The following is a 20,092-nucleotide window of genomic DNA, read 5'->3' as shown; positions in this document are numbered from 1 at the left end:
GACCATGCAGAGGAGGGTAAGTACACACGGCAGACCATGCAGAGGAGGGTAAGTACACACGGCAGACCATGCAGAGGAGGGTAAGTACACACGACAGACCATGCAGAGGAGGAGGGTAAGTATACACGGCAGACCATGGAGAGGAGGGTAATTACACAGGGCAGACCATGGAGAGGAGGGTAAGTACACACGGCAGACCATGAAGAGAAGGGGAGGGTACACAGGGCAGACCATGGAGAGGAGGGTAAGTACACACGGCAGACCATGAAGAGAAGGGGAGGGTACACAGGGCAGACCATGGAGAGGAGGGTAAGTACACACGGCAGACCATGAAGAGGAGGGTAAGCACACACGGCAGACCATAAAGAAGAGGGTAAGTACATCCGGCAGACCATGGAGAGTAGGGTAAGTACACACAGCAGTCAGTGAAGATGAGTGTAAGTACACGGCAGACCATGCAGAGGAGGAGGGTAAGTACACACGGCAGACCATGCAGAGGAGGGTAAGTACACACGGCAGACCATGCAGAGGAGGGTAAGTACACACGGCAGACCATGCAGAGGAGGGTAAGTACACACGGCAGACCATGCAGAGGAGGGTAAGTACACACGGCAGACCATGCAGAGGAGGGTAAGTACACACGACAGACCATGCAGAGGAGGGTAAGTACACACGGCAGACCATGCAGAGGAGGGTAAGTACACACGGCAGACCGTGAAGAGGAGGCTAAATACACACGGCAGACCATGCAGAGGAGCGTAAATACACACGGCAGACCATGCAGAGGAGGAGGGCAAGTACACACGGCAGACTGTGAAGAGGAGGATAAGTACACACAGCAGACCGTGCAGAGGAGGGTAAGTACACACAGCAGACCATGCAGAGGAGGGTAAGTACACACGGCAGACCATGCAGAGAAGGGTAATGTGTTTATGCAGGCACAGTACAGCCACACTTGTACATGGCTGGGAGCGCAAACATGAGAACATATCTGACACTTAGGGCTCGTTACCACTAGAGCGAATCTGCATGCCTTTCCTGCATGCAGATTCGCATAGACAATACAAGTGGATGAGACCGTTTCCACTTGTGCGGGATTCTGTGCAGTTTGTCGTGCAGAAAAAAATCTGCACGGCAGACCCATCAGAATTTGTACGCCGCACACCCGCACACGGTTCGTCGGTAATGTAACTAAATAGGAAAATCGCAAGCATTTTAGTCTTGCGGTTTTCCCAGCGTTTCCGCGTGCGTTTCTGCTTAAAAACCCGTTGTACAAACCGCGAGCGATTCCGTGGGAAATCCGCATAGAAACGGCAACGAAACCGCAACTGCATTCGCTGCCGCGATTTTCCCGTCGAAAACGCGCTGCACAAGTGGAAATGGGCTCCAAGGTGTGATGAACTATCAGGAGGCTTCCCCCCAACCCAGGTAAGTATGTATCTTTTTCGGGGGACCTGCCTCTGGTTCACTTTAAAATACTAGAGGCAGAAGATCAGCACAGAAGTCATACAACTGGCATTGTTTATTACAGAATATAATATTACAGAATTCCTATTCCTCTCACTTCACCTTCCATTAAAGCCAGAATACCCATAGTAATTCTAAACTTAGTGGCTCCTGCTTTACAAAATCCTTTATATGTCTTATCCGAGGTCATTGCAGAATCAACACTCTTTATAATAAAACTTTTAGAAACTTTTAGAAATCAGCAACTGTGATTCCAAATTGCAGAACATCGCTGCATGAAGCTTAGCACAGAGGGAGGGAAAAATATGCCTTGTGGGGCCAAAGTCCAGAGGAGGGTCCCGGCGTGGGGAGTTGTCCGGCCAATACGAAGACAGCCTGCTGCTTCAAAATAATTGTTCAAATTCTGGCTGCAGGGTGGTGTTATTAGGAAGATGGAGAGGGACAGAGGAGGTGCTGTTATGGACGATGACGTGAATCAGCAGAAGAGGCATGTGCACAGGAGAAAACGTGTAATGACAAAAAGCCAACAGACAGGATATGAAGTGAAAATTCACCCTCATCAAATGTGTATTCACAACATAAAACTTTATTACACTCCCGCCCCCAAACAGCAGTCACTCGTGTTTAACTGTCCTGCCCCAGCCGTAACTCAGCAACAGCCACAGGGGACATGTTCCCCGCTTGTTGGAACAGACAGGTGTAACCGCTCTCTCAGGGGCCCATACACAGAAGGCCGGTAACATTGCCCACCTGTACTGAAGATAGTAACGCTCGTTGCGGCAATAGCATTACCATAGCAACACATGGTACAGTAGTAATGTATGCGATTTGAACGGCAAGGCAATTGATGGGCAGCGTCTCCCTACTATAATCGATTGCGGGGAAATGCTGCAGTGGAAATAGGCCCTATAACTATCACCCGTAGTAATTAGAACCTTGACCCTCGCTCCCTAAGCTCTGGCCACAAGCTCTTACCAAAATATCTCATCGCTACAGCCAAACAACACATACTGTTGCTATGGCTCCAGCCGAGGGACACATACTGTTTGCTATGGCTATTGCCGAAAGATACATAATGTTGCTATGGCTCCAACCGAAAGAGGCATACTGTTGCTATGGCTCCTGCCGAAAGATACATAATGTTGCTATGGCTCCAACCGAAAGATGCATACTGTTGCTATGGCTCCAGCCGAGAGACGCAAACTGTTGCTATGGCACCAGCCGAGAGACGCATGCTGTTGCTAAGGGAAAGAGAGGAGAGATGAGAAAGCAGGTTCTGGCATGCCAGATCTTTCTGACAACACAGGGGATACATAAGGCCTGGGGAGCACTAGTGTGCTTTCAATCGTGCAAGCACATTGTGCAATAATTAGTCCGGCGTACATCCACTGCAGGCGATTGCACAACACTTCCGATTTGCATGTTTTTGACTTTTTTTTATCCTGCAGGAATAAGGTTTATTCCCTTCAAAATGCTGCAGGAGCCACAATTGAGATTAGTTTTTTCCGATCCCCGGCCATCCCAAAGTGCAGCTAAAAGCACTGTTAGTTCGCTAGCCTCAGACTCTCTGCCAATGTGCACCCAAATAGCTGCCTCAGTGCAGTCCAGCGTGTGCAGGAGGCTTACAGGACACCTGAAGTGAGAGGGATATGGAGGCTTCCATATTTACTTCCTTTTAAACACCAGTTGCCTGGCCTCCAGCTGAGCTCTTTGGCTGCAGTATTCTCTGAATCACACACCTGAAATAAGCAGGTATGTGCTAAGCTTAATGTAGTGCGCATGCATAGAGTGCTCCCGCCCACAGGAGTGCAGATCAAGGACACGTGACGCCGGGCCTTGAATGGCCAAGTACTGCGCGGCTTGGCTGCAGGACCAGGATGAACATCTGATCAAAGAAGAGAACCAGAAGGATGGCGAGGGAACTACAAGCCTACAGGGACTGGAAGAAGTGAAAGAACAATTTTTATTTTTACCTCTGGTATCCTTTAAAGGACATGTCCGAGGAGCATAAAAATAAAAAATCCACTTACCTGGGGCTTCCTCCCTGTCCTGTGCCCTCGCCGCAGCTCCACTCACTGCTGGTGGCCCGTGGTCCTCACCGGTGCTACAGGCCTACTTGCGTTCCAACGTGTGGCCCATGTTGTCGCGCTGACGTCATCTAGACTGTACTACGCAGGCAGTACAGTCCAGTTAGTTGCACCCGGAGCGCAAGTAGAGGGGACCGGGAGCCAGGGGCCCAGAAGGAAGGGCCCCGGGAGCGAGGGCACAGGATTGATGTCATGGGCTGGAAGGTGCCCCAGGTACGTAGATATTTTTTTTTTTATTTGTATGCTCCTTGGACCTTCCCTTTAAAGGGGCACTATGGTTAATTTCTTCCTTTTAAGTGCCTTTAACATAAGTATTAGTCTATGAAACGTTGTTAATGACAATTATTTTCGCTGATCAAAAGTTTATTTTACATTGCCAGTAGCCATTTAAACCTAATGAGGCACGTCGGAAAATTTACCTTCCTGACGCCGAATCAGCATAATCCATCCTCATATAGGAGGCATCTGTAACTGTAGAATGTGTTCCTAATATTTCTCCCCCCACCATCCGCTCAGCGAGGAACAATCCAGCTGTAACAGCACGATCGTACCGTTACTGAGATGTGTGTAGGCGGCAGCTGCTTTACGTCTGTAGCTTCACGCTGCCCGCTGAGGACCCCAGGCACAGCGACAGACACCTATTGTCCGTTGCGTGCTGGTTACCACAGCAATGGACAACAATAGGTGTCTGTCGCTGTGCCTGGGGTCCTCAGTGGACAGCGTGAAGCTACAGACGTAAAGCAGCTGCCGCCTACACACATCTCAGTAACGGTACGATCGTGCCGTTCAGGGGCGGAGCCAGGGGGGTGCAAGGGGGTGCTCAAGCACCCCCTAGAATTGTCCAAGCACCCCCAAAGCACCCCCTGGAGTGAACTGACTTCAGGCGTCTAAAAGACGCCAAGTCAGTTCACACAGCGGCAGCACGGAGCAGCAGGCAGGGCTACGGTAAGATGGCCGCCCGAAGCCCATGGCCATTTTACTGTAGTCCTGCTCTCAGCATGCAGGCAGGAAGTCTCGTGACGTCGGGAAGGAAGAGGATCGTGGGCGCGCGGGCGCTGTGCGCCACAAGGAGGTCGGGACAGGAGGTCGGGAAAGAAGGTCTTCTGGCTGTAGGTGAGTAAATGGGTTTTTCTTTTCTTTTTCAGGTGGTGCTGATTGTGGTCAAAACTGCTGAGGAAGGATTGTGCATATTGGGGTCATATCTGCTACGGATTGTGCATATTGGAGTCATATCTGCTACGGATTGTGCATATTGGGGTCATATCTGCTACGGATTGTGCATATTGGGGTCATTTCTGCTACCGATTGTGCATATTGGGGTCATTTCTGCTACCGATTGTGCATATTGGGGTCATTTCTGCTACCGATTGTGCATATTGGGGTCATATCTGCTACGGATTGTGCATATTGGGGTCATTTCTGCTACCGATTGTGAATATTGGGGTCATTTCTGCTACCGATTGTGCATATTGGGGTCATATCTGCTGCGGATTGTGCATATTGGGGTCATATCTGCTGCGGATTGTGCATATTGGGGTCATATCTGCTGCGGATTGTGCATATTGGGGTCATATCTGCTGCGGATTGTGCATATTGGGGTCATATCTGCTGCCGATTGTGCATATTGGGGTCATATCTGCTGCGGATTGTGCATATTGGGGTCATATCTGCTACCGATTGTGCATATTGGGGTCATATCTGCTGCGGATTGTGCATATTGGGGTCATATCTGGTACCGATTGTGCATATTGGGGTCATATCTGCTGCAGATTGTGCATATTGGGGTCATATCTGCTACCGATTGTGCATATTGGGGTCATATCTGCTGCGGATTGTGCATATTGGGGTCATATCTGCTACCGATTGTGCATATTGGGGTCATATCTGCTACCGATTGTGCATATTGGGGTCATATCTGCTGCGGATTGTGCATATTGGGGTCATATCTGCTGCGGATTGTGCATATTGGGGTCATATCTGCTGCGGATTGTGCATATTGGGGTCATATCTGCTGCGGATTGTGCATATTGGGGTCAAATCTGCTGCGGATTGTGCATATTGGGGTCATATCTGCTGCGGATTGTGCATATTGGGGTCATATCTGCTGCGGATTGTGCATATTGGGGTCATATCTGCTGCGGATTGTGCATATTGGGGTCATATCTGCTGCGGATTGTGCATATTGGGGTCATATCTGGTACCGATTGTGCATATTGGGGTCATATCTGCTGCGGATTGTGCATATTGGGGTCATATCTGCTACCGATTGTGCATATTGGGGTCATATCTGCTGCGGATTGTGCATATTGGGGTCATATCTGCTACCGATTGTGCATATTGGGGTCATATCTGCTACCGATTGTGCATATTGGGGTCATATCTGCTGCGGATTGTGCATATTGGGGTCATATCTGCTGCGGATTGTGCATATTGGGGTCATATCTGCTGCGGATTGTGCATATTGGGGTCATATCTGCTACCGATTGTGCAGATATGACAAAAAACTTTGAACAAGTTTTTTGTTCAAATCTGCTTACATTACGTGTATTTTCTTGAGAAAACCTGCACAATTATGTGAATTTTCTGGGGAAAGGGTCACCAAAATTTGGGCCCTCTGTCTTTGCGTTGCACTTTTAAAGGGAACCCGAGGTGAGAATAATATTGAGGCTGCCATATTTATCTCCTTTTAAGTAATACCAGCTGCCTGGCTGCCGAGTTGGTCCTCTGCCTCTAATTCTTTCAACCATAGACCCTGAACAAGCATGTAGCAGGTCAGGGGTTTCTGACAATATTGTCAGAACTGACAAGATTAGCTGCATGCTTGTTTCTGGTGTAATTCAGTTCACTACTACAGCCAAATAGATCAGCAGGGCTGCCAGGCAACTAGAATTGTTTAAAAGGAAATAAATATGGCAACCACCATATCACTCTCACCCTGGGTTCACTTTAAATTACAGCTAGCCCCGCCCTCATCCGGTTGTAGCCACACCCATTTTTTACCGCAGGTCGTCAGCTCCCCCGGAAATTAGTCCAGCACCTGCATAGCACTCCCTAAAGAAAATTCCTGGAGCTGCCGCTGGTGCCGTTACAGCTGGATTGTTCCTCGCTGAGCGGATGGGGGGGGGGGGGGGGGAAGTATTAGGAACACATTCTACAGTTACAGATGCCTCCTATACGAGGATGGATTATGCCGATTCGGCGTCAGGAAGGTAAATCTTCCGACGTGCCTCATTAGGTTTAAATGGCTAGTGGCAATGTAAAAAAAAACTTTTGATCAGCGAAAATAATTGTCATTAACAACGTTTCATAGACTAATACTTATGTTAAAGGCACTTAAAAGGAAAAAATTAACCATAGTACCCCTTTAAAGGGAATCCGAGATGAGAGGGATACGGAGGCTGACATTTATTTACCTTTAAATAATGCACATTATCTGGCTGTCCTGCTGATCCTCTGACTAATACTTTAAAGGGGAACTGAAGAGAGAGGTATATGGAGGCTGCCATGTTTATTTCCTTTTAAGCAATACCAGTTGCCTGGCAGCCCTGCTGATCCTCTGCCTCTAATACTATTAGCCATAGCCCCTGAACAAGCATGCAGCAGATCAGGTGTTTCAGACTTAAAGTCAGATCTGACAAGACTGGCTGCATGCTTGTTTCTGGTGTTATTCAGATACTACTGCAGAGAAATAGACCAGCAAGGCTGCCAGGCAACTGGTATTGATTAAAAGGAAATAAATATGGCAGCCTCCGTATACCTCTTACTTCAGTTCCCCTTTAAGCCATAGATCCTGAACAAGCATGCAGATTAATGTTTATGACAAATCTGACAAGATTAGACATGTCTTTTTCAGGTATGTGATTCAGACACCAGTGCAGCCAAAGAGGTCAGCAGGACATCCAGGAACTGGTATTATTTAAAAGGAAATAAATATGGCGGCTTCCATAGGTCTCACACCTCGGGTTCCTTTTTGGGCTCATTCAGACTAGAGGCGCTTTTTAATTTTTTTTTAAGCGCTGGTGATTTTTCAAAATCGCCCTGAAAGCGCTTACACCATGATTTCCTATGCGCTAGTTCAGATTGGGGCGTTCCGTTCGCTTTCTGATCTGAAAAACACTGCACGGATGGGGCAATTTTGCGATAATAGGAGGTACAGAAAAAGTTCAAATCGCTATAAAAAGCGCTTTTGTCAGCAATTTCGTGTGTGTTTTTTCCCTGTCAATTTAAATGTGAAGTGTTTTCGGGATTTTTAGGTCCTTTACCCTTTAAAAATAAAGGCCCAGGACACTTAGAAATCGCAAAACGCCCAAAAAAGCGCTTACAAAAGCACTTACTAAAAACTCCCAACGCACAAAAAAAACGATAGGAATTGCAAAAAAAAAAAGTGTAAAAATACCGCCCAACGCGAACGCGATCGGAACACAATGTGAACAAGGCCTTAAGAACTGTTACACACAAGTAGATCTGTAGCCAACTTTTCAGGTGATGAAGGTTTCGATCAATCTGCCAGTTAGTAAACATTTGGATGCAACAAAAAAAGAAATGACCAGCACAGGCTAGGTCTTAAAAAAATTGCAGGTACGCCATTCTTTGTCAAGTGAATAGCATGCTACCCGTTCAAAATGGCGCCCGTTGTGTGGGCAGACCTGGCTGTAATGGGGACCTATCCTATTGCCTTTTGAGGTCCTTAACTCTCTGCATGCATCTAAGAGCTTATAATACTGGAGCTATAATTACATCCTTGAAGTTGCCGGATGTTCAGATCTATGTTTATTCACAGATGCCATAGGTGAATAAAAACCTGCAATTTTTTTAAGACACAGCTGATGCTGGTCATCTCTTTTTTGTTGGATTATATCAAGTCAGTGCCAGCCACACTGACCAGACCAGGCACGGCCTACGAGGCGGGAGAAGGTATGCTGTCTGAGAAGACAAACATGTAAACGGTTGGATGGGAATGCCGAAAACGTCCTAAAGTGGGTACAGAAGAATGGTGGTCCTCACTGACGACAGGTGAATGGGAAGAGGAGACCCCACCTACCCCACTATTTATGTAACAGCAGGGGGAGGCAGTAAAGGCTGCTTCTAACTACACAAACTACGATGTCACATGACATGGAACCGGACAGGCAGATCCTCTCTTACTTTTTGACCTCTTTGATTTCGGGTGTAACGGCCGCAGGCGACATCTGGATGGGTTTTTCATTCTCCTGGGCTTTCTTCACAGTGGATTTGGCTTGGAATAATGTAGGCTGACTCTGTGAAAAACAAAAAAAAAAGACAAATCCCACAAATAGTTTAAACCTCATAATAATAAAAAAAAGTATCCAGCAAAGAGCAGAAGCTGCCACTTAAAGAGGAATTGTAACAAGACTGCCTTAAAGGACACCTGAAGTTAGAGAGATATGGAGGCTGCCATATATATTTCCTCTTAAAGCGGACCCAAACCAAACATTTTTTTTTAATTCAAAATATTTAGTTGCACCACTCTGACACATACAAAGATAAATAAACACTCCTTCAAGCCTATGAGCATTTCAGTGCATGCTTTTCACCCTTCTCTTTTCATAACTAGGGTTATACAGGAAGCAGCCATTAGCAATTCCTCCTTTGCCGGACACCTCCTACTCCACCAGACTGCCGGATTCTGTCCCAGCAATATGAAAGGAAGGGAGGGGTTCCTCCAATAAATGTAAAATATTTTATATTTGTCATCATGCAGCTGAAAAAGGCTGCCATTATTATAATTTAGAAAATAGATTTTATTTCTGAAATCTTGTATTTTTAATTTGGGTCCACTTTAAAGAATACCAGTTGCCTGGCAGCCCTGCTGATCTATTTGGCTGCAGTGGTGTCTCAATCACACCAGAAACAAGCATGCAGCTAATCTTGTCAGATCTGACAATGTCAGAAACACCTGATTTGCTGCATGCTTGTTCAGGGGCTATGGCTAAAAGTATTAGAGGCAGAGGATCAGCAGCACAGCCAGGCAATTGGTATTGCTTAAAAGGAAATATATATGGCAACCTCCATATCCCTCTCTCTTCAGGTGTCCTTTAAGGCAGAATTCCCCAACCATGTCCTCAAGGCCCACCAACAGTGCATGTTATGTGGAAATCCACAAAGCTAGTTAATCAGCTCTGCTGAGACACTAATCACCTCACCTGTGCATGTTTGTGGTTTCCTGCAAAACATGTACTTTTGGTGGGCCTTGAGACAGGATTGGGGAACTATGCTTTAAGGCCTCTTACAACTACTACAGGACACATGATAAATTGATGTTGGATGTTTAACTTTAACCACTTAAGTCTATCTGGAAGGATATATCCATCTAGATAGACTGTGCAGCTCCCGCTGCCTGAGGCGCGCGATCGCGCACGCTCCTGCTGCCTGCAGTTACCCCCCGATCAGTGAATGGGAATAGAATTCCCATTCACCGATCTAAGTCCCCCGCAGAAAAAAACGACGCTCTCTAATCAGCAGGGCCGGATTTGTACTTCTTACCGCCCAAGGCCGACTATTACCAGCCGCCCCAACCGAAACCGTATCCTACCACCTCTCTCCACACACACCAATCCAAAAATTTTTGGGCTGATGGTGTCCACTATTGAGGCTAGTGCCGAGGTCTCCATGGCAACGTGAAGTGAATCAATCATGTCACACCGGGGAACTGGTCAATCAAGCGATCTACAGGTGATGGGCGTGGTGGGAGCCTTCCACCACACACACACACATAGTCAAAAGTGGCTCACAATTGGACATTGGGTGGGGTCAGCAACACATAAAAGTGAGTCCTGTACCCACTGCTGTCTCCAGGGTAACAGCGCTGGCCAATCAATAATTAAGAAATGGGTACTGTGAGAGACTGCCTTCTGTATTCTGTACTATTTGCTGGTGCTGCCCCTGGTCCTTTCATCCCCCACACCAAGTGTGTGAGACCCGGCCTTCTGTAACTGCCTGGAGCTGCTGCTATGTCATTGGACAAGGTCTGGCTTTTGCTAGTCACACACTGTTCACAAACGTTTGGTTAACGGACTGCAGCTGCCTGTAGCACAGCACAGGCAGATGCCAGCTGGTACTAATAGTGCAGTTATCCTGACCACTTTCATTTGTTTGGACACTTGCAAATAATGCCCTGCAAATATTGCCCACTGTCTGCAGGCCGCCCCTTGTTTATCTGGTGCCCTAGGCCATGGCCTATGTGGCCTTGCCAGAAATCCGGCCATGCTAATCAGAGACCGTGGTATTTCTGCAAAAAAAACCCACAACACTTTCACAGCCTCCTTGTAGTTCCTGGTGGCGTGATCATACACCAGTGTTCTCCCTAGAGCCAATTAGCGGGGCGCTCCGCCCACCTGAAATTCCTCACCGCCCAGCTGCCAATCAGCCGCCATCCGCAGCAGAACTGCTTCTGCAGGCAGCCCGCTGTCGCTCATGGACGCTATACCCGCTCTACGCCTCAATCCCTGTCTGTGGGTGGTAAGGAGGGAGGGACAGGGGAAGTACTGTATGACGTTGTGTCATGCAGCTCAGGAGACTCTGCCTCTCACTACCCTGTTGGCCAGTCACATTACAGCTTCACCAGTGGGTGGCGTGCCCTGTCGCGTGGGTCAGCTGAGCTAATGTGCTACTGGCTGCTATCGATGCTTCAAGCCGCGCTGGGTCTGTGTGTTTTCCTGGCTGTAAAAGCGGTGCAAGAGGGGAGAAAACAAGGATGCTTTCCCGAGGGGCTCCTTAGAGTGATCTTATCAGTCATCCACTGGCATGCTGGCCTCTTGTTTTCAAAGTAAACATCGGAGAATGCTAGACAGACAATGGGTGAAGGACTCTCCCCTCACGCTGTAAACTTAACTTACTTCCCACGTGTCTGTCCAGAAATCAAACAGCGAGGTGAGAAATCAGGGCAGGGGGGGAGTGAGCTGGGGGATACAGCTGCTGCTGACCTGTGAAAATCTATTTACACTGCTACACAGCTCATTGTGCTTTCCCCAGCCAAGCTGTCTGCCAAGCTGATACACACACACACACACACCCCTGCATCTTAATAACAATCATCTGGTACAGCAGGCATTGGTTATGATCTCAGTCCAAAAGGTCCATATCCACATAAAAATTAAACAGCATGACATTACGTAATGATCATTTAATGGAGATTTGTTATACAAGTTTCAGATGGCTTACGAACCGTGGTGCTCACTTTTTTTTTTAAAGGACCGTTCTGATGGATCACAATGGAAATGATCGTTCAAACGAAACAATAATTTCTACTAAAGTCATTTGACTTTAGCAAAACATGGTTTCATTTGAACTATTGCTTACGTCCTGTTGGTCACAAAACTCCGCTTCCAATGTTCAAAGATAGATCATAGAACGATTGTTCATAATGGAATTCCGTGATCTATCTTTTCGTGGGTACTCAGTTTTAGTCTTAAATTGCTACGACGTGTACAAATTTCCAGCTGTAGCTGCTAATCGCAGCTTTCAACATAGGTGACTATGTTGGGACCCAAAATAAATTTGCCGCTTCGATGTGACCCTGCCTTTCCACCCAGCATGACCTTTCTTCACCACCCGGCTACTTTTTCATGCCACCCGGCTGGAAAAAAAATTCTGGGGAGAACACTGATACACTCCAGGACTTTGACGGTGGCCATCTTGTGGCAAAATAGTAAACTACACCCACATACATTTTTTACATTACATTATTTTGCATTTAAAATTCGTTGTTTCCCTCCCACACCAAAAATTACAATTTTTTTAATAAAAAAAAAAAATTACAATTAAAAAAAAAACAACAACAACAAATAGTTACCTAAGGGTCTGAACTTTTTAAATATACATGTCAAGGGAGTATCTGATTATATTTTTTCAAATTATAAGCTTGTAAATAGAAACAAATGCACCTTTATTTCTAATTAAAATATCGGTGCCATAAATTGTGACAGGGACATAATTTAAACGGTGTAATAACCGGGACAAATGGGCAAATAAAATACATGAGTTTTAATTATGGTAGCATGCATGGGTTTTGAACTATAATGGCCAAAACCTGAGAAATAATGAATTTTTTCCATTTCTTTCTTAATCTTCCTGTTAAAATGGATTTAGAAAAAAATAATTCTTAGCAAAATGTATCACCCAAAGAAAGCCTAATTAGTGGTGGAAAAAACAAGATATAGATCAATTGTGATAAGTAGCGATAAAGTTATTGGCGAATGAATGGGAGGTGAACGTTTCTCGGGTGCATACGATTTTCGACACTGTAGGCTGAAGTGGTTAAAATAACAAATTTTCTTTGAAATAATGACCCCCCCCCCTCCCCCCCCAGTCATAGACAGTACACTGATGCGACACCTGGCTCAGTAGATGACGCATCATCTAAATGAAGCAGAAGCCGCTGAAATCCTTCATTTCCTGGACGGGGGAGGCTGGGGATCAGATTAGCGATGCACACAAGACACTGCGGAGTACATTACCTGCTTAGTCTTGGCTCTGGGAGCCAGGGGCTTTATCACCAGCGAATCAGACTTTCCCGAGGCCTGCTGGGCCGACGAGGGCTTCTTCCCCAGTTTAGTCATGTTATCCAGGATACGAGAGGAGTTTCCCGCCAACGCCGGGCTCTTCTGACTGGCCGATACCTTTCCATAGAGAGAGAGAGGGGAGTCTGTTATAATGCGGCCAGAGCCCAGAACTAACCAAATACCCACAGATGTTATGACATTCAGCTTTAAAGAGGCCCTGTAGTGACACACAGCAAAATGCAGTAATTTAATCAGGATACCCACTTCTACATAAATTGTCCTGGTTTCAGCATCACAACCCCTTCCTTTAGCGGTATACAACTGTATATTGGTATGTAGTCTCGCCCTTCCAGTCATGTTTTGCCTAGGCTGTTTAGCTATGCGGAATTCTCCGTCCAGAGCATTCTGGAAGACCAGATGTTTTCAGCTCACTTCGGAACAAACAAACATTCCGCAGAGCTACACCGGAGATGTTGCCCACTGTGATAAATTACAGAATGTAAATCAGGGAGAGGAAAGATTTTACAATGGGCAAACACTGACTAAATCTTTTATAACTATTGTAAAAAAAATAAGCTATTGAATTCAGTATGTTATATTAAGTAGAGGCCCACTTTGAAACAATAGTTTAATAACAAAGGAATTGTTTAATTGCTTTAAAAATGATAATTTTGATTTAACACACTTAACAAAATGTCTGGCTCTCCCATTAACTAAAATTAAATAAAAAATTGCAAGGAGGAAGTCCAGATGCAACTCCTATTACTGCCCCTGCACTGATATGCCTCCCTGCACACCAGCAGTGAGAGGTGATGGGGAGGTGGGTGGAGTCATGACTATGTAGGCGTGGTAATGGGAGGAGCATTATTCAGCCTCCAGGGCATAAACAAACTTCCTCCATGAAATTAGGTTGAATGTTCGTTTTCACGGTAGGCTCTTGGCAAAATGGGGCGGCTTCCCTGGATAAAAGTAAGGAGATTTTGGAGAAATTTGCATAACTTCATGGCCTATTCTATTTATGCATTTCATTTTCACTTCAGATATGCTTTGTGTGTTTTGTTATCCCTCCGCCCTTATGTTACATTCTGTCTTCATACCCCTTATCCCTGTAGCCCTATCAGCATCCAGCGAGTACCAGAGTATGGGCTAGTGATAAGTCATTTCTTACTGTAAACAGTGCCAGAGACCAGCAAGTATTTAAAGGCAGGGCTAAAATGATTAATGCAAGTATACTGAATTATTGATCTGATAAGACACTTTAATGCACAAATTCTCAGCTGGATTGCTGTTAGAAATTTAACAAGGCAGCTTCTAGCATCAATTATGATCAGAAGTGATTATAAACAGGTTACTAGAGATGATCAATAAGATGTAAATATTTCAGAGTTTATGCAAATTTAAATGCAAACATATGTAATTTTTTTTACGCAAATATATGCATCTTGAAAATGGGCCAATCAGTTTACACCTGGGTGGGACTTGACTGGTCCATTTTCAAGCTGCACATATTTGCATAAAAATATGCATACATTTGCATTAACTCTGAAATATTTGCATCTCATTGATCATTCCTACAGGTCACAGAAGCAACGTGCTGGACAGAATTCCTGTTTCATCCGCCAAATGTGTAGCAATTCCTTCCAAAGCTCATTTCCTCTCCTCTCTGGATTCAGACAGTGGGTGAGTCAATTAGGTGTGACATGCTGGGCATTTGGAGAACTGAAACTTCCACTCTGAATAGAATTTAACTGTAAGGAACTAAAAAAAAAAAAAATATATATATATATATATATATATATATATATATATATATATATATATATATATATATATATATATATATATTTGATAAGAGTTGTTTCATTAATACACAACTGTTCCCTCATGTATGGGGACTAAAACGTAGCTTTTAATAAACATTTAAAATATCCACATCGGTAGATGCCATATTATTGCTCTCTGATATATAATGTGGAAGTTCCTAATTACGTTAAGGGGAATTAATACCCCTTACTCCCTATACATCATCTTAGGTACATATAAATCATCAATTACACAACCCCCCCCCCCCCCCACCACCACCACCACCATAAAATAAGTCGACATGTTTCACGTCTTAGCAGAAGCTTTTTCAAGGGAAACCATGCAGTGCAAAAGTGCAGTAGTGCTAGGGTGCAATATACATTATTATTCTATTAACAACAACAGAGTTGCATAGCGTATAGGCTCATGACAGCAGCCCAGCCGACATGGCTGACAGGAAGCCTTTTTATACTGACTGGGTGTCACATGGGGGGTGGGTGGGTTTAATTCCTTCTGACCTCCCATTGCTCTCCCCCTGTTCATTGGTTTACACACCCATCAATCACATATTATCCAATCATAGGAGGATACCATAGGATCCAATAGTAATAGTAGAAAAGCCCCTTAAAATATACCTACAATCAATATAAATACTGCTATATATACCTGCATACAAGGCTTGCTGATGCGAGCAATTGGACTACAGTTTATTGCAGCGTATAAGACGACTGAGCGTATAAAACGACCCCTCAACTTTTCCAGTTAAAATATATAGAGTTTGGGATATACTCGCCATATAAGACTTCCCTCTTCCAACGCACACCAAACAAAAATGTAAAAATCATCATATACCGGTGCTATGTATGAACAGATACCGATGCTGTACTGCATGTGGTACCCAGTATATAACAGTATACAGGCGATTGACTGGTTGGATTGGTCAACTCTCCCTCTCCCTAAGCGGATTGGTCAGCTCTCCTTGTCTCCCTGTGTATCAGAGCGGTATGGAAGAATAAATCGCGCTGTGCCAATAAAACCTGCCTCTTTCACCCTTCAGGCCCCGCCCTTGTATTCTATTTACCTCCTTCTCTGCCTCTCAGTACTCGCACATGTGCGCCTGCGCCGCTTCACTAAAGTCCTCAGCAGCGAGATCTGAGAGGCGGTAACAGGATAGGATCTCACACATGTGCGCCTGCGCCGCTTCACTAAAGTCCTCAGCAGCGAGATCTGAGAGGCGGTAACAGGATAGGGTGAATCACCCGGCATCAATGACACCCGGCGTATAAGACGACCCCTGACTTTTCAGATGATTCTCAAGGGTTAAAAAGTAGTCTTATTCGCCAGAATATACAGTACTATGGAGCTGAAAATGTTGTGAACAGTTGTTTCATGCATGATTTATACAGCTTACAGACACTCTAAAACTGTAAGAATTGAATTCCTTTGACCAGCAGAATATCCAGCGAGTCTGTGGAAAGTGTCCCCTGGGTGCCACTTACTGCAATCCTGCGCTCTGCAAGATGTTTCTCCGCCAACCCCTAGTGGCTTCTTAACTTCAAACGCGGTGAAGGAATACCCATTTATGTGTCTGAAGAATTAATTTATCCAGAGAAAGTAAAAAGCCTGAGGCTTGTCAGGGGGATGTAGTTTATTAACCTGCCTGGCGTTCTATTAAGATCGCCAGGCTGGCGACCGGACAGTTTTTTTTTTATTAAAAAAAAACTATTGCATGCAGCCAACTGAAAGTTGGCTGCATGAAAGCCCACTAGAGGGCGCTCCTAATGCGTGCAAGTAACAAGAAAGGCCGCGATGAGCGGCCCTTCTTGTTTTGCTTTTCTCGTCGTCATGGCGACGAGCGGAGTGACGTCATGGACGTCAGCCGACGTCCTGACGTCAGCCGCCTCCAATCCAGCCCTTAGCGCTGGCCGGAACTGTTTGGTCCGGCTACGCTGGGCTCGGGCGGCTGAAGGGACCCTAGTTCGCCGCTGCGGCGGCGATCAGGTAGCACACGCGGCTGGCAAAGTGCCGGCTGCGTGTGCTCCTTTTTATTTGGTGAAAATCGGCCCAGCAGGGCCTGAGCGGCAGCCTCCGGCGTCTCTGGACGAGCTCAGCTCGTCCAGAACGCTAAGGAGGTTAATTTCCTGACCATATCTCCCAACTTTGAGATAAGAAAGAGGGTCACTTAAGCCACGCCCCCAGCACACACCTAGTCACGCATACTATGAAGATGAATAGGTTTTATAATTTAAACCACACTGGTCCTTTCTATCCTGGTTCATTTTCCTTCATATTAACATTTGAAAGTAAGAAATATATCAATTTAAAGGATGGGAATAAAGTTTAGAGTCAATTAAACACATTTTTCAGTAGAAAAATACATATATTTACATAGATCTGTGCATCAGTCCTGAAAGTGGGATGCATGAGGGAGAAAGAGGGACAGAGGGACTGGGTTCCCAAACTGGGAGTGTCCCCCAGAAAAAGGGACAGCTGGGAGCTATGGCTTTAGCCAGCATAGCCATGTGCTTGTCCGGTGGTTACACCAGTTTGAATATGAATTATGAGTCAAAACCATATTTCTTTCTACAGTGAGGAAAAGTTATAACTCCTATGAAATCAGGAACTGCTGTCCGCGGGCCTTTTTGGAAGACTACCTCACTTCCTGTTGACAACAAGAACAGGAATTAGGGCCTTAACATTGGGGAAATGGACGGCCATAAAATTCATCCTAACCTTTTCTAAGTCTATTGGAACTGAAATATATTAAAATGAGGGGAAAAAAAACGGACGTTTTCGGAGTTCTCCTTCAATAGACGGACTGTGCGGTTTGCAGCTGTCAGGCTTCCGGCCTTGCTTCGGCCGTCCGACGTGGAGACAGGAAGCCTCTGATCAGAGATGCAGCCTCTGGGCTCAGAAAAGCTTCAATTATGTCAAATTATATCACTTTCCTCAGAGCTTTAGGTTCATACTGACTCTTATCAATATACGGGAACAATCAGTCCCATCCATGGACTTTAATCTGGGCGAATATATAACAACGCGGCGGTGAAGCGAAGTCGTGACGCAGCGCTGCTCTGACAGGACTCAGTGACGTCTCTGAAATCTGGAAAATGAGATTTCTTCAGGCCGATAACATGAGTCATTCTTCCTGTGACATCTCCCAGACTAATAAAATCAGGATATTTCTCGCTGCACAAAAAAAAAAAGGTCCACGAACCAATATCCTATCCAGAGAGGCTGGTGAGGGCGAACAACAGCCTAATACTAAGTACTCACTTAATGTTTAGCGATGGTATGTAGACAATAGTCTCTGGTACACGTTAAACTAAATTAATTAAAATAACACAATCCCCTAGATTACACATGTTATTTAAATTACATGAACTGTTCACAATAGCCACCGGGCAAGCTGCCAGAGCCCCCTCATGGTTACATAGTGAGTTGGGTTGAAAATAAAATGTACATCCACCAAGTTTATCCAGAAAATATGCTACAATACTAGCATCTAACATCTCTGCATCCCTGTGTGACAGCTTTACTCACATGACTTGAAGATCAGGTCTGATTGTTTTGCGCTGTCCTTCCTGTCTATACTGTGTACACTGTGACACCAGCTATAATATCTCTGCATCCTTGTGTGACAGCTTTACTCACATGACTTGTAGATCAGGTTTGATTGCTTTGTGCTGTCCTTCCTGTCTATACTGTATACACTGTACACCATCTCTAATATCTCTGCATCCCTGTGTGAAAGCTTTACTCACATGACTTGTAGATCAGGTCTGATTACTTTGCGCTGTCCTTCCTGCCTATACTGTGTACACTGCTGTCCACACACAGGACTGGCACCACTGTCTGCAAATATAGCTCTTTTATTCCATAAGAACTGGTGCCTTTTCTTATGGAATAAAAGAGCTATATTTGCAGACAGTGGTGCCAGTCTTGTGTGTGGACTGCATTGTGCTCCCCAGGAGGCACTGGAGTGAGACTTGGGCACGCTGCATACACTTCTTTGGTATGGTGCTCCCTCCCTTCTGTTTTTCTATACTGTGTACACTGTACACCAGCTCGAATATCTCTGCATCCCTGTGTGAAAGCTTTACTCACATGACTTGCAGATCAGGTCTGATTGCTTTGTGCTGTCCTTCCTGCCTATACTATATACACTCTACACCAGGTATAACATCTCTGCATCCCTGTGTGACAGCTTTACTCACATGACTTGCAGATCAGGTCTGATTGCTTTGTGCTGTCCTTCCTGCCTAGACTGTATACACTGTACACCAGGTATAACATCTCTGCATCCCTGTGTGACAGCTTTACTCACAGGAAGCACAAAGCAATCAGACCTGATCTGCAAGTCATGTGAGTAAAGCTGTCACACAGGGATGCAGAGATGTTTTTGTTTTTTTTTCAATTAACGTTTATTGAAAGGTAAAACCAAAATGTATTCTGAACATTAACAATCATCTATAAGCGTTAGCAAATAGACCCAAAAGCCAGAATTGAAGCATGAATGCAAGCTATTTACAGATATATGCTATCATAAACACCATTAAGCTCCAAAGTTTAAAGCATGTTATTATACTATTAGTCAGAGGAGGCCCCAGATGCTTAGGATTGTATCTTAGGTATTTATCTTTAACCACCTGTAAATCTAAGGAGGAGCTGGAGCATAATTTTAGTGTGGGATTAGTCAGGACTCTGATAAAAAGTATACCCTGGTCAGGTCGTGCAATTGTTCAACTCTGGGTGTCTAAGAAGGAGGGAAAAGAAAAAGAAGACCCCCAGAGGTGGATCACAACTGGGATAGGATCCACTACTAGGGATAGAGTATAGAGGGTATAGAGTACTTGATTTGTAGATATGCTAGAGGAACCTATTTATGAGTATAGATCAGTGGCCCATAAGGAGTTTATATTTTTCTGATACTTGGAAATCGTTCCAGAGAGCCCATGTGTAGTTAAACTTTTCCAGTTTGTCTGTTGCGCAAGCTATGATCCTTTCCATAGATTCCACAGTTCCCACCCTTCCAATCCATTCTTTGATTGTGGGTATGTCTGTTTTTTTCCAGTAAACTGGGATAAGAGCTCTAGCTGCATTGATTAAGTGGGCTACTAGAGATGTTTTGTAGCTTTTGCTTGAGTCTGTGGTGTCATGGAGAATAAGCGAGGCCGGTGTAAAGGGAACCCTGCTCCAGGTTATGTCTTTAAT

General features: G+C 45.1%; 1 protein-coding gene across 2 annotated transcripts in view; it reads right to left on the bottom strand.

Moving 5' to 3' along the window:
• The window catches only part of WDHD1 (WD repeat and HMG-box DNA binding protein 1), a 110,980-nt gene that overhangs the window by 4,369 nt on the left and 86,519 nt on the right, over positions 1-20,092 (bottom strand). For both annotated transcript variants that reach the window (XM_068254717.1, XM_068254718.1), the window contains exons 23-24: positions 13,031-13,192; positions 8,700-8,812 (exon numbers count right to left, since the gene is read on the bottom strand). In XM_068254717.1, the coding sequence (XP_068110818.1) occupies positions 8,700-8,812; positions 13,031-13,192 (275 nt within the window). The remainder of the gene's footprint in view (positions 1-8,699; positions 8,813-13,030; positions 13,193-20,092) is intronic.

This window comes from Hyperolius riggenbachi, chromosome 9 (genome assembly GCF_040937935.1).
Source record: "Hyperolius riggenbachi isolate aHypRig1 chromosome 9, aHypRig1.pri, whole genome shotgun sequence".
NCBI lineage: Eukaryota > Metazoa > Chordata > Amphibia > Anura > Hyperoliidae > Hyperolius > Hyperolius riggenbachi.
Note: the sequence above shows the minus strand (reverse complement) of the source record. Positions and strands in the feature narration are given on the sequence as shown.